Source organism: Varanus komodoensis, unplaced genomic scaffold (genome assembly GCF_004798865.1).
Source record: "Varanus komodoensis strain SLA01 unplaced genomic scaffold, ASM479886v1 scaffold26, whole genome shotgun sequence".
Taxonomy (NCBI): domain Eukaryota; kingdom Metazoa; phylum Chordata; class Lepidosauria; order Squamata; family Varanidae; genus Varanus; species Varanus komodoensis.
Window position 1 is genome coordinate 13,973,953 of NW_025335684.1, and position 15,712 is coordinate 13,989,664.

At 42.6% G+C, this 15,712-nt stretch overlaps 1 protein-coding gene across 2 annotated transcripts in view; it reads right to left on the reverse strand.

Moving 5' to 3' along the window:
* Positions 1–15,712, reverse strand: part of XPO6 (exportin 6) — a 64,384-nt gene that overhangs the window by 41,246 nt on the left and 7,426 nt on the right. The window contains exons 2-3 of one of the 2 annotated variants that reach the window (XM_044433282.1): positions 4,049–4,139; positions 3,036–3,126 (exon numbers count right to left, since the gene is read on the reverse strand). In XM_044433282.1, coding sequence (XP_044289217.1) covers positions 3,036–3,126; positions 4,049–4,051 — 94 coding nt within the window. In that variant the 5' untranslated portion in view covers positions 4,052–4,139. The remainder of the gene's footprint in view (positions 1–3,035; positions 3,127–4,048; positions 4,140–15,712) is intronic. The other variant, XM_044433281.1, reaches the window with a different exon arrangement.

Sequence of the window (15,712 nt, forward strand, 5' to 3'; positions counted from 1 at the left end):
TATATATTTATCTTCACTTTGAGATGAAAGATTATTACCGAACTGTAATTTATTGTTCTTTTATTGCAAGGTACATTTGTCTTGCTCAGATCTACGCATCATACAGTTACATTGGGCGGCTTGTGAAAGTGTCATTGCCTAACATGTCCAAGGAACAGTTGTGTGATATTTTCCCTCAGAAGCCAAGATGCCCCGAAACTGTGCCAACAACGCAGATAATTTCTGCTACACGTGTGGCGAGGTTATATTTGCATCTCCGAAGTGGCGTATGATGGCAGTGGTAAAAAAGGAATACCACCTATATTTTGGTGCAAAATAGGAGATCAGGAAAAGAGTTGGGCCCCTCATTATTGTTGCATTACATGTGCAACTTATCTGTGTCATTGGCTAAACAAGAAGAAGAAATCCATGCCTTTCGCAGTCCCAGTGGTGTGGAGGAACCCACCAATCATAGTAGCGACTGCTGTTTTTGCATGGTTCCCCCAACTGCAAAAGGGATCTCAAGAAAGAAGTGGACTGTGGAATATCCAAACATTCCATCCACACTGCGTCCTGTACCCCATGGTGAGACTTGCCAATTCCAGATCCACCAGAATCCTACTCTCTATACTCAGATGATTATACAGACGATGAGCAGGATACAGCTGATCCGGGGCCGTCGATATCAGTGGACCCAAACTTTAGCCCACTGTATGCTTCTCCTGAACCACATCTAATTTCACAGAGTGAACTAAATGACCATTCTCATTGCTATATCACATTTTGCAGAAAAGTTATGGAGCATAATCGCATATCCCCCTTGTAATTTTGAATTATTTTTATGCAATTTTGACCTGAAGCCATATCTTGGAAACTGGAGCCAATTAATACTCAGGACATAATTTTCCTTTATTAGTGACCCAATTCTGGTAAAATTTAGCTACTTTCATTTCTTAGGCTTTCCCCTTGTATACCAGTGTTACCAGAGCTGACACAGGTGGCATATTAACTGAAAACAAGGCTCCTTAGTGTAAAAGAGCTATGGGGACTCTTGCAGGAGGAGATCTTGAAGGAAGCTGGTAGAGGTTAGCACTTTGCATTGGGATCTGTAGCTTTAGGCTTGTTTCTGCAAGGCTGCCTGTAACTGAAGCATGTGTTTATGTCAGGCTTCCTTTGTAAATGCCTGGCAAAAGCGGGAAGAGCCCACTCTACCTTCCCCATCCAAGCAGAGGAGAGAAAGAGTGTTAGTCTGAGGGGGGCTGTTTGCTCCTGCACTGAGCACATTTCAAGGCCACAATCCCCAGCCTCCCACATAGTATGAAAAAGCAAACAGGAGAGATCCGCTGAGCTGAAAGCGGGAGCAAAGTGGCAGTGGCGGTTGTGGAAGTAGAATGAATAACATGCTCAGCTCAATCTCCAGTGAAAAGGAAGTTCTCAACAAAGCTGTGGCTGAGGCAGTCGGAGAAGAGCTGAGCAGCAACACAGGTGCAGAACCCATGTGCATGATGCACAGAGATAACAAAAACACTGTAATATCTCATCAGCCATATGTAGAGTGCAGAGGTATAGGCCATGGTTTAGCATTCAATAATGGAAGCTAAAGGGAACATACACTGAAATATAGCTAACAAGCAGGGGATTCCGGGGGTCTAAGAGCCTTACTGGACATGATGCTAGCAGACTCATTTTTAATGCTATTTTACCCCAAGCAAGTATCTAGTAAGAGCAGATGGTGTCAAGCATACTTCCAAATCTGTGGGAAGACAAACTTGGAAGAGATCATCAGTGAGCATCAGGAGAGTTTTTAATTAATGAATTAGCTAACTCACTGCATTATGTACTTAAATTTATATCCTAGCTTTCCACCAAAAATACCACTCAAGGCAAATTTAAGATCCATCCCCACAGGTGCAGTGCTTGCTCTTGAAACTGGGCCTCCATTTCCCTGATTTATAACTGATTGGAAAAGACCCCACATTTCAAGGCAGCCTGTTGACACATCTCTCTTGACACCTCCTGACTTGGCACCCCAACTCTGCAATCAGCTTCCCAAGGAGGTGCACATGGTGCCCATTCTTTTTTCTTTTTTTTTGGCATCAGGTAAAAACCTTTTTATTCACCCAATGTTTTAACAGCTAATGTTTGAATATTTTATAACAATTATCTGGTTTATACGGCATTTTAACTGGATGTATTGCTGCTATACCCTCCGACTAACTTGAACATGGCTGTTGTGGGCTCATTGTTGTTATGTTGTTATTTTATTAGCATTGTATTGATTTGGTGCAGTATATTGTGTGCATTTGTGTTTTTTGATTTTGTGAACTGCCCAGAGAACCATTTTGGTTAATGGGCGGTTTAGAAATCAATTAAATAAACCCCAAATCAGAAGTAAGCATACCTCAAACTTGTGGAATCTACTTTATTTTTTTACTAGACTCTGAAGGTGCACCAACTCTAGCTAGGTGCAAAAGAGGGAATAGATGCAAAACCTTCATAAACCAGGGCATTTACAATTCTGTAGCTTCACATATAGTTAATTAATTCAAATATTATTTATGAATTCTATTTGTGCTATGGAAATGTATCTTGTGCTAACTCAAACCGGGTCTGACAGCAGCTCTCCATGGAGGAAAAGCTACCTTGCTATTATTTGCCGGCAGAGAGTAGCAACCGCACTTGAAGCTGAAGCTGCCACAGCTGAAGCTGCGCCTTGCATGCATTCATGCAAGTGGGCTTTTTTCAGCTTTCAACCAAGCCTTGACTGAAAGCCTAGAAACAGATGTCAATACTTTGCTTATCCAAACGTCAGGTAGTACTTATTAGGGAAAAATTGGGCTGTCTAGCTGGAAAAAGACCTTGGTGTACTTTGAGAGAACAGGTTTGTTCTGGTTGTAGTCCAGTTTAAAAAAAATACAGCAACAAAGTAAATAATGAAGCAGCTATGCAAAATAAGAAAGACCAACGTTAACAATGCTGCTCCTGCTGAAGATGATGTGCCTTGGCAGGGATGATCCTATAGAGGTTGTAGAAAGTGAGAACATAAATGAGCTTACCAATCTCACGCTTCCTTTCATTAGTAGTGCAATTGTGGAAAAATTCTGTCATTAGGCTCTCCAAAGCTCGCAGTGAGGCCTCTTCTGATGCCTGCCAAAAAGATTTCAAGAAAAGTTTTAATATCACACACCTTGAGGGTCTGCAATTCACTGAATCCAGGCTAATTTCAAAAACTTTTATTTAGTTGTAGTCTCTTTTTTAACCTCCACACTCCTCTCTGCCTCTTGACTCCCTTCATGTCTTCTTCTAACCCCAACCTTCTTCAGATCTGTTGGCAAAATGATGCAGAGCAGATCAGTTCGAGCTTATAGTCCAAGCACATTTGGGTAGCCTTTGTAGAGAATTCAGAAGTTCTGAGAGTGAGACTGAAAACTGATACCTTGGGTACAGGCAACCTAGTGCCCATAAGCCCCAACCAGCATCAGCAGTGGCCAGGAATCATGGGATCTGTAGTTCAACACATATAGAGAGTACCAGGTTGTCTAACCCTGACTTATATTCTCAGTATTATATAGTTATCTATTAACAAAATCGAGCAGATATCCAGAATCCAAGCAATCCGAGCAGCAACAAGAGTCTTCCTTTTTACAAAATACTCCTACTCCATTTCCCCAGTTTCCACTGGACAAAATATATGGGAGGGATAAAATATACCATTGTTACCAATTCAACCTAAAATCCGAAACTCTTTAGGAGAAATGAATTTTATGCTACAGTTTGTCTCTTAGCAACAGAATACTGCATTTCCTTCTCCTCCCTAGAGGCTTAAAATAGAATGCATATCCAACAAGATTGGAAAAACCTCTTTTAAGCAGACAGTCATGTGAAGAACAGAAGATTGTCAAATTAGTCCAGCATTTTATATGCTCAGATTCCAAGAGACTCAGTCACAGATTATTTAATCACTTTCTTTCTGACAGATTTAAATTATCCTTAGGTTGCACTGTCACTTCAGTTATCTCCATTCTTTTGTACATCATCTATGAGTATCTTTGAAAAAGCTTTTGTTTACCATTCTTTCTTGGCTTCCAGCTCAGCATGAATGCACAAATCAGCTACCCTGAATATCTTCTTTTCTTTATCCCAGAATCCAAGTTCTGAGTCTAAAACAGAGGAAATGGGTAAAGAATGGCCACACTGCCAAGGAACGTGACCCATGCAGCAGCAGCAGCGGCAAAAAACAAGTACTGCTTCCAAAGTTACCTTATGAACAGTTTCTGAATGTTGGGCAATCCTGGGAGACTTGGGTACTTTCCAGTTTGCTCTAACTCAACGAGTCCAATCTTCTTGACCGACTTTGTCTGTGCAGTGGTCATGCTACAGTGCCACCTACCTGAGAAGAATAATTCACCAGACCTACCACTGTACAGGCATATTTTGTTCTTTCACAGTAGAATGACATGTGTGTGTGTTTCATTATTATGCAAGGCTGACATGCCCCTCTGCTGAGGAAGTATCTGACTTTCCCAGAGCAAGTCCCCACTGTCTCCCACGTGAGCTCCCAACCGTTTGCAAAGTATGTGTATATAACTCAGAGGCACTAAAAGCTCTTTGGAAGAGGAAGCATGAAATGTATGCAATGTGTCCTCATGCACTACTTAGTCAGCAAAAATCCTTTCACAAGGCACTGTGCTGCCCTATATTGTTTGTGTTTATAGACAAATGTAGTTGAACTATGTAGTTGCTTGCAAACTGTTTAAAGGAAGAGTATTTGGTGAGTGGGGAGGAGTCAAAGCACAAGACATTCTGCAGAGGAACACAGGAAGCTGCTTACACAGAGCCAGGCCACTGGTCGATCAAGCCCAGCACTGATAAGCCCAGCAATGACTTTCCAGGTTTTCAGGCAAGATCGTCCCTTAGCCCCACCTGGAGACACCAAGGGTTGGACTGGCCGAATGCGTGCGTGAGCAGCACCTGCTTTACCACTGAGACAGCCTCCCTGTGCAAAGAACTACTACTGGGTCTCCAGTCAGCTTTTCCACAGTGTAAAACACACCAGATTTTCTATATTCGAACAGCTAAGTGATAGCCTATTCCTAAAATTTCTTCCCCCTGGGAGTAATGAATTTAAGCTTGTTTCTGTTGAGTATGTACTTAAGCTGATTTTTTAAATGCTGTGCTCTAATGATTTTTGTGTTGACACAAGCTAATTAACCTGTCTCCAATTAGCAGCTCAGAACAGACTATTGATTGTGACAACAGCTATGATGTAAATATGGTCAACCCAACACCTAACCACACAAATGCTTAATGCCAAGAGAAACAAGCATTCTCTCCTTGTCCTTAAGGTGCACACAATTAGAGATCTCTGGAGCACAAGTCACGTAACATTAGTACTGCTGCCAGTACTAGGAAGTTATTTTTTCATCTTGACCTTCAAGGAGCACAAGGTAGGTAAATCATGCATGGTTTGCCTCCACATCATTCTCTCTTCACTATTAAACTGTGAAATGAAGGATGGAGGCAAACCCAGGATGGTTCAAGAAGCTTCATGACTAAGTAGAGATCTGAAGCGAGCTTCCACTGGTCCTGGCTGAATGCTCTGTTTGTTAAACATTCTAATTTGTCAAGTGGGAGCAGTTCCTTCGAGTAACACAAAGTATTTCTATCGTCTGAGGCCCCCCACATACTAGATTTAAAATGAATTAACAAAATTGGCCAATATTAAATATACTTCGAAAAAACTCAGTCATCAGTTCGCCATTTTTTAAAAAATGAATTTTTTTTTTAAAAAATGAAAATTTTCTGACAGACCCTTCCAAGGTGCTATGCTGACACTTTCAAGGAGCTGATAGTGGATGGCAAAATGGGATGGTGGGAAAAGGGGAAAAGCTGCAGCAGCCACGCAAACAGCTCACAATTGCAGTAGGAAGGGTGAGAAGCCAGCGTCAGATGCTCCTGAGTACCACTTGGGCAATTTTGCTATGGCTGGCACACCGCTGTTCGTCTGAGAGCCACTTGTCAAGCACACCAAAGGTTGTTTGCCAGTCTTGCTAAACAGCTCAGTAACCACTGGATGACAAGACAACCCATTCACTACAACCACCCATGGGTTATTGGAATAACTTGTTACCCATGAACAAGGTACCCTGGGGCGATCAAATTCTCATTGAAACTCACAATGGGTTGTCACATTATGCAAAACCTGTAATTTTCTTTCAAGGATTTTTACATGAAGAATTCCATCACATACATAACAAGTCAGTCCTCAGGGCGTCATACTACCATTCTGTCACCCTGTTAAACTGCTAGAAGTTTCAGACCTCCAAGATCTCCACAATATAATTTTGATTTGTGTAAGTATTTTCAGCCTAATGTAACCACATTTCATCTCCACCTCAAGTTATAATTACTCCTCGGTTATGAAATTATCTCTCACAGCACTATTTGATCACATTTGTTCACAATTCTTACTAAGTTTAGAACAATCCAGGCATTGTAAGAACTTATGCTCTCTTCCCTCTCGAGTCAAAGGCCATTCAGTATGTATCACAATCAGAGTCTAGTCATCAAGACATCTCAACAGAAACATAACAAGTCAGAAGGGGTCTACCAGTGCATATAGCCTGACCCCTGGCTCCAGCCAGCTCCACTCATGCAAAACCCAACATGTGGTTGTCCAATCTTTCCTTGAACAACCTCATTGATAGGGTCCACACCACCTCCCATGGAAGTCAACTCCATATCCTAAAAGACCTAACTGTCAGAAACTTCTTCCTGACATCCAACCTAAGACTCAGTTCCTTGAGCTTTGCCCCACTGAACTGCACCCTTTCTTCCACCACAGGGGAGAACATGTCACAATCCTCTACCATGTGATACACCTTCACATACCTATATGTCACTAAAGTTCCCCTTGGAGTGTCCTCTTCTCCAGGATGAAAAGATCCAGCTCCTTTAATCTCATTTCACATGGCATCCCCCTTAATCCAGCTACCATCCATGTGCTGCACTGATTCTAACATAGCTATAACATAGAAAACAGAGCGAGTCAGAAGGGACCTCCTGGGCCATCTAGTCTGACCTCCGGCACCAGCCGGCTCTGCTCACGACATGCCCACCATGTGGACGTCCAGCCTATCCTTGAACACCCGCACCGACGGGGCCTCAACGACCTCTCGTGGAAGCCCATTCCACACCCTCGGGGTCCTGACTGTCAGGAAGTGCTTCCTGGCATCCAAACAAAACCTTGGCTTCCTGAGCTTTGCTCCGTTGGAGCGCGTCCTGCCTTCCTCTGCAGGGGAGAACAGGTCTCTACCCATCTCTATGTGACATCCCGTCACATACCCGTATGTCGCCAATATATCCCCTCTGAGTCTCCTCTTCTCCAGGCTGAAGAGACCCAGTTCCCTCAGTCTCGCCTCATATGGCATCCCCTGCAAACCGGCCACCAACCTTGTGGCCCTACGCTGCACTGACTCCAACCTGGCTATATCCTTTCGGTAATGAGGGGTCCAAAACTGAACACAATACTCCAGTTGCGGGTGCACCAGAGTCGTGTAGAGTGGTAGTAATACCTCTCTTGATCTAGAAGCCACACTTCTGGCTATGCAACCAAGGGTGGCATTCGCCCTCTTGACCACCGCATCACACTGCAGTCAACCAGTACCCCAAGGTCCCTTTCACAAGTGCTGCTCTCCAGCCACTTATCACCTAACCTGTACTTATGACAGCTATTCCTATGCCCCAAGTGCAAGACCTTGCACTTATCCACATTGAACGCCATGCTGTTGTCTCCTGCCCACTTCCATAGTCTGCCCAGATCCTTTCGGATCTGGAGTGCCTGCTCCTCAGTTGTGGCCACTGCTCCAGTTTTAGTGTCGTCTGAGAATTTGATCAGCAGACTGTTCACCCCTTCTTCCATGTTGTTAATGAAAAGTTTAAACAGGGTTGGCCCCAGGACAGAGTCCTGGGGGACCCCACTTATCACTGGCCGCCATCCCAATGATTCCCCGCTAATGGTTACCTTCTGCTTTCGGTCAGTCAACCATGCCCTAATCCACCGGACAGTGCTTTGGTGTATCCCAAAACTCCTCAGTTTCTCCACCAGGATATCATGGGGCACTTTGTCAAAGGCCTTGCTGAAATCCAGGTATACCACATCCACTGCATCCCCTCCATCTAGCCATCTCGAAACCTTGTCATAGAATTCCACAAGGCTTGTCTGGCAGGACCTGTTTTTGCGGAAGCCGTGTTGTGTGGCTGTCAGCCTCCCTTCCCTATCTAGCATCACTAGATCTCTCTCTATTATGAGCCTTATTATAAGGTCAAGTTGAGAACCCTGTCATCTGAGATTTTGTGATTTTGTTTGAAAACATACCCTAGGTGATCCGAAACATCCAGGTATCTCTGAAGCAAGCCTGCACTAATTTGCAGTGATCTATTCTGACTGGTAATGACAGTCAAAGTGTGAAGCAAAGAAAGACTTGGAGTACAGGTAGGGCTAAGCTGCTGCACTTTCAGTTTTAACTACAAATGCAAGAAGCTTGCTTCCTTTAAAGCAAAGAAGTGAGAACTCTTTTTTAAGAGAACCCCCAATTCTCCATTGCAAAAAATGACGTCACACCTTCTAAAGTAAAACAAGATGGATGCAATACTGGGGGGAGGGGAGGGAGGGATAACTATTTACTGTTACTCTGCAGTTTGACCAAGAAACCAGGCCCATGGAAGGGGCTGAGAAGGTAGGTGTGGGTAGGTTTCAAGAGTTTAACATTAAATGCTGTGTCTTTCGGGGCAAGAAATAGAGGGGTAGGTTCAGTTCTTATCACAAGAGGCCACCCTTTTGCTTTCCCCATTAAGACTACCAGTGACTCTAAGAAAAATGCTGTAATCAACAGTAGCAAGAATTGTTCAGCCACCTCTTGACCCTTAAATCTGGTCAACTTAGTACTAAATGAAAAAAGAACAAGTAGAGCGGGTGAATACATTCCATTATTTTCTTAGGCCTGCAGTCCCAACTCACAGGTGGAAACTAACAAAAAGCTTGCCATTCAGAAAGCAACCCAATCACCACCACTACATAATTACTTGCTCACCCTACTTCATACACCATTGTCATATGACCCATCACTCCAAATTTTAACACTCATTTAAGCTACGTAATCCAACAGCTCCTGTGTAAGATTTTCATTTTTATTTATCAGAAATAAATGCTTTCAGTTTTGCTTGCTTCAAATGGTTTATTTTTACATAATAGATTTCTATCCTGCTTTTTTCTTTTTTAAAGAACTCAAGGCGGCTTACACAGCATTCTCCTCCTCCTGCATTCAGTCCTATCCACACAACCACCACCCTGTGAGCTAGACTGGGCTGACAGCCTGTGACTGGCTCCAAGCCACATGACCAAATGGGGAATAGAACCCAGAATACTTGAGTCCCAGTCCTGTGCTTTTAATCACTGCACCACACTGGGTCTCCATCTGGTCTTGGGCAGAAATATCTTCACAAGGTTACTGCCCTCTGTCTCCCTTCTGAAAACAATTTACGGTTTATTAAAACTAAGAATACCTGTGTCACTGCTTTTCTTTTTCCATGTTACCCTTACTTCTTTCCAAGAGCATTTATTTTCAATATACCCTAGATATTTGGCTCATAATAGGCAACAAAAAAATCTGTAATATATAATTTCTAGGTGGCAAAGCAGGAGCTAGGGCAGATGGTAGTAGTGACGACGAACTCTTAATATCATGAGTCAAGCTGAAAAAAGCTCATTAACAGAAGCACAGTGCCAAAATACAAGTTAAATAACTTTACAGAGAAATTTTAAAGTCCACGTAAAGTTCAGATTTGCATTACAGAACTCAACTGACTATGAGCCAGAAGAACTGTGGGCTGAAACCAGATACATTATTAAGGGAAGAATGCAAAAAAGACATTTCCTGTAGCAAACCGAAAGAAGAGGCCTGGATGGATGCCAGAAGGAACTCTTACAATTGTTAAGGGCAGGCAAGAAGCAAAAGTGACAGGAAGAGCGTCCTGAATGCAACTTTTCAGCAACTATCATGCAAAGACAAAAAGAACTATTACAATAATCAGTGCAAAGAACTAAAAACAGCAAAAGAGAAAAAACAAGAGACCTCTTCCAAAAGATCCAAGAAATCAAAGAAAAATTCAAACCTAAATTTGGAAAGCTGAAAGACCAACAGGGGAAAATACTACCTGATTAAGAGAAAATAAAGAGAAGATGGAAACCATATACAGAAGAACTTATGCAGAAGAGATAAAGATGACACACTCAATCAAAAATGCATCCTGTGACAAAAACCCTGCTATTTTAGAAAGTTATGAGAAAGCTGTTCTGAAAATACTTGAAAGGCATAAATCACCTGGAATAGACAAGGTACCAACAGAAGCATTCCAAAATGCAGAGCATGAATCAGGGCAAATCCTAACAAGAATATGCCAACAAATATGTACAACAGAACAATGGCCCACAGACTGGAAACATTCAATATATATTCTAGTCCCCAGGAAAGAAGACAGCAGCCATTACAGAAACCCTGCACTAATTGCCCATGAAATACATCAACATTACCTCATCGTTTGCAAAATTATGCATACTTCACCTTCAACCTTTGATTCCAAAGCAGTGTTTATAGGTGACAAAGCCAAGGAAAAGCATGGAACTAAAATGCCAATGAAATATATAGGCAAAATTAGTGTATAAAATATATTGTATTTTAAATGTTTAATATTCTGCTCTTCAAGTCAATAGGCATTCTCAGAGTAGTTTACAAAACATTTTCTTTAAAAAATCCAAACTATAAAAACAGCAAATATAAAATGTAGTTGCATAGAAGACAGTAGGCCAGAGCAAAACAAGCAAAAAGCAGATTTTAAAAGCCCACAGAATAAAAAGGTGCTCACCCAGTACTGAAATATATCTGATTCAGTTCTAGGCAAGCCTCCCACAGCAACAGGCCACAGTTTTATCACTATGCACCTCTCACAGGTCTGGCAATTGTGGAGAAAAGAGAAGTCCCACAGAAGGGCTTTCAAGGATCCTAACATGGGGCAGATAAATGAAGAAGTGATATGGAAAAAAACTCAGGCAAATAAACTAACAAATAAATTGTGAGATACACATACAATAAAATGACTTTCCTCCATGATAGAACTCAGGGCACCTTTCAAGCCATTTCATCCAGCCATTGACCAGACCCAGACAGGCCTAGCTTCAGCAATGGAGCTGCATCACGTACCCTCTCACCAAGCCCCTTGGGATATGCAAGTAGTCAGATGAAAATAATAATAATAAAAAAAATCCTAAAGGCACTTTGGCCTGGTTCAGAAGATTTGAGGAATCAGGTTTCTTATGCAACCACTTATGCAATTCACACCACTGATAATGATTATTAGGGTAGTGTTCTGACAAGAGTTTAAATGTTCTGTGTAAAACTTTTAACTGACAATCCCATTAGGTGTTGTAAACTAAGCCCAGCTATCTTCTGGGGCTTCTCAGCATTGTTGAAAGGAGCAGTGTTCTTTGCATTGCGCCTGGTAAATACAAGGCACTTGAAAAGGCCAGCTATTCAATCACGTAGCCGAGATCATGTATTTACAAACATCCAGGAGATCATCCACTAGTGCCCGCAATGCTAGATTTCCTCACTTGACACTTCTTCGATCACAGCTACCTTTCTCCATGAAGAGGAAGTGGCATGGAACTTAAAAGCAAGCTAGAAAGCTTGTCAGCCGAAGTTAGATGGCACATTTGTTACAAGACTGCTGCTAAGGACAAAGAGAGGGCCAAAAGCAAGGGATTATATGGAACTGGTAATAAATTACTTGGAAAAAATGGAAGTTAAACATCAGAGAGGAGGAACACTGAACGAACAGATAACAGTGGTTTTAGAAATATGTCAGAGTGAACCTGTAATTTAAAGATCAGCCTCCTTGTTATGTACAGGACTCATGAAGCCAAATTAAATCTGCCTGTTACTCTACCTTTGCCTGCATAAGGGAAGCAGCCAGAATATGCACTGTGTCTCTTCCAAATAGCCAAGCACATTCAATGAAACTCAGAAACAGTAGAATGAAGCCTTGCAATGCTCCAACTTTCTCCCAGATTCAGCCACTGCTGGGAAGAATACCTGTCCTTCTCCAGGCCCAGAAGAAAAAGAATTATCCCTGATAAGCTCACAAGTTTCCAATGGTGAATGCATTTGCGGACCTTTAATATTTAGTGGGAAAAGTCCTTTGAAAAGTGGCAAACAGCCAAGGCTTACAACAAAATTTATAAGAGACAATTCCTCTCACGAGTGGAAGCCTGCCTGAGAACTGCACCGAAGCTTCTGAGGAAATTCTTGTTATCTTTCCCATTGCCGTGGCTTAAGTTAGGGTGAAATAAGCCACTCCAACAATCCATGTCTCACAGGAGTGTCTGTATAACCCATTGTAGGTGTTCACGTCATCTGAACCCAGACAACATGACACAGCATTGGTTAACACAAAGCACTAGAGGGCTAATTGGTGACAGCACCCTTGCCAACTGGGTGCCAGTCCCAAAGGGCCCAAGGACACTTTTTGTCCCACATTACTGCCCCCCAACTCCATGCAAGAGACCATGAAAAGCAGCTGTCAAGTAACCTTTCACAATCACCATCTGGTTTCCACAAGCTGCCAGGCCAAGGTGTGGGGCGGGGGGCTGCCCAAGGCCTCCCCAGCACCAAGGATTTTAAAAATAATAATTTTGTGCACTAAAATGTGGTTTTTAAACGCATGTTCTCATTCACGGTAGTGCTAACGGATGGGCTGCAAACATCAGCTATGGCAAGAGGGATGTCCACTTCCAAGGAGCAGCAGGTACCCACCCTGGGCATTGCACAACAGAGGCCTGAAAACCAGGTCTTCTCCTTTCCATTGCTGGTTTTCTCTAGACAGCAAGCTAATAAAGGGATGAGTTTCAGGACTGGTATCCCTTTCCATCAAGACCATCATCTCTGTTTTGGGAGGGAGAGCTTTTGAACTTTGTCCCAACTACCTAGCATCTTTGGAAGTGTTAAACATGCTCCCCCTCAACTTTCAAAAAAGAAAATCAAATTTGACTGCTGTTAAAACTCAAGGACTCTTTCAAAAAGGGGGTTTGAGAGGTAGTGAGAGCTGTAAACCACTCAGAGGGTTTACCTATAGGGCAGTATATAATTGTACAACAGTAACAACAACCACAACAAATGAGTGGATACAGACCAAGAGATACTTCTGAGTATATCCTACTCCCATTCAAAATTCCTTTTTAAAAAGGATCTTGAGCTTTGGCAGGGGGGTTGCACCAGGACGCGCTCAGAGATATGTCATTTATATCCAGACCCAGTTTGGGGTTGTTGTGTGAACTCGACAAATGTGTATTGTGTAAATTTAAACAACCTTTGCATAACCCAAAAACAGACCACGGCTTCTATGAGGGTTGGCTGACCTTCAACAATGACCACAATCACTTTAACTGAGCACCAAAGCCAGACAAGATGTGTGGTTTCCTGCTGATCATTATAGTTAATAATATATAAACTCCTGAGAGTTTTTTGTAGCTAAAGAGCAGGGCTAAAATGTTGAATTAAAGATAGGCATTCAAGACTCTGTATAGGTAGCTTCTTTTGCCATATAAAATGGCTCTAACCACTAGTATTTGCAGTATGGGAAAGCTTGGTCAAATCAATCATCAAAGCAGTACTAGCACATCTCTGCTATAATATTACTCCAAATAAACAGAGTATACCTTTTCTTCCCAGCAACTTCTCTAAATCAAATCAATATGACTGAAGTTGAACAGGAAATATAGCGACAATGAGCATTTTGGGGTATGAGTGCAATGATTAAGCCTTCCAGCATGTGTTTGTATGTATCAAAGACACTTGGAAACCTTATTTCAGGAGAAGGTAAAAAAAATGCCACCAATAAGGCCACCAAGAGGCACCTAAACAATTGAAGCTTGATAATGCAAAACACTTATTTGGCATATGTAACTATGGATGACACACAAAAGCATCGCAAGCTGCAATACCTCTCCAGCAAGGATCAGCTCCATATCCATGCAAGTTAATACATCAGTTTCTTTCCTTGCAGGATAAGCAAAATCTCAGTATAGTAATATGCAAAGAAAATACAAGACTCCCTTTTCACCCAATCTTCTAACTTGTTTTAAGCCTGGGCTGTTAGGCTATGGCATTTGGACTCGCACAGTTGGCAGCAAAGCAGCGCGCATGCAGGGAAGTGGATATTAACATGCAGTACAGCAATGCAAATTTATGAAGCGTTAGGCCTGGAAAAATTACAAGTATTGCCCTTAAGCACTTGACACAGGAGATGTATCCAGTTTCCAGACAATGTGACAGAAATTCCACTATCCCAAGTGCTCCACAACAACCTCTTTCTGGTTCTCTTGATGCCAGCAGACCACTCAATTCACTCTTTCCAGTACAATTTCCCACTGCCACCACTTTCAACAGGCACAGAAGACATAATCATAAAGAACTACAATTTGTAAACAACCTTTTATAGTGTGCCTTAAGCAGCACCAACACAAGCAGCATTGACACAATGCAGGTCAACCAGGAACAAATTGGAAGGTTCCAGAGGGCTTCAGTTGCCTGAAAAATTATAGACCCACATTTACATTACTTCTCCACACTTAAAACACAGGGCCAAGTTCTTCAGTTATACAAAAGCAAAACCAGTTTGCATCTGCAATGCACAGAACCAAGATTAAGGACAAGGTTATGCATCACAAGTACATCACCAAATAACCTTACTGCCACAAACACACGAGCTCCACTATTTGGTGGATGTCAGACTTCCTTCAGAAAAACTTCCTGCATCTGACAAGGGTAGAAGGTGTTTTGAGTACTGAACATTTCCAGAGGCTCACATTACTGGTGAGGTTGCTGCTTCAGACACAAGCATTCGTCCTTCCTCCACAAGAGCTGGCCACTCTGACTTTCTGCCTGGCTGGCTTCTGTCTTTCCTCTCCCACCCTCTCCAGCTAGGAGTCTTCTCATGCACCTGTGACTGCAGGCGTCAGTGAGTGGCCCCTGGGTTGAGGGGGAAGGAGGGCTCTCTGAGCAGGGAAGCTTATGGGACTCCCCTTCCCACATCTTCCTCCAGCCAAGTTCCCTTCCACTGGCTGCCATTTTGCTTCTCATGACTGAGGCTTGGCTGGCAGGCAGCGATGCGTATGTGCATCCCGCACATAATCTGAAGCCAACTCAGTGGCACAGCCTCTGCTGCCGGTGGGAGGCTGCCCTTTCATCCCCCCTTTACCTGCCCCCTTGTGGAGGGCACCCAATTTGTAAAGTATTAACACATATAGATTTAAACCTCAAGGCAGTGTTTTTTAAAGAAATGCATCTTGGAGTATTCCATATACTTAGGATGGCAACTCTGCCACCTGATAGGTCAGATTCCATTTGTTAAAATTCTTCCTAGCCTGTGCATATGGCCCCATATTCCTGAGAACTGCAGGGGTCTTCTCTCTTCTGTGCCGTGGTCAAAATGAAAATCCCCAGCTAACAGATGCCAGAGAGGGGTGGATACGAATTAGACCCCTAAAATTATACCTTCTCATATTTTTATTTGTTCAAGGGTAATATTGAAACTCTGTGACCACTGCTCTGCTAAACAATCTATAAGGTTTCTGCAAAAGAAAGTGCAGAAACAAAAGAAAGAAAAAATGGTAGACGAG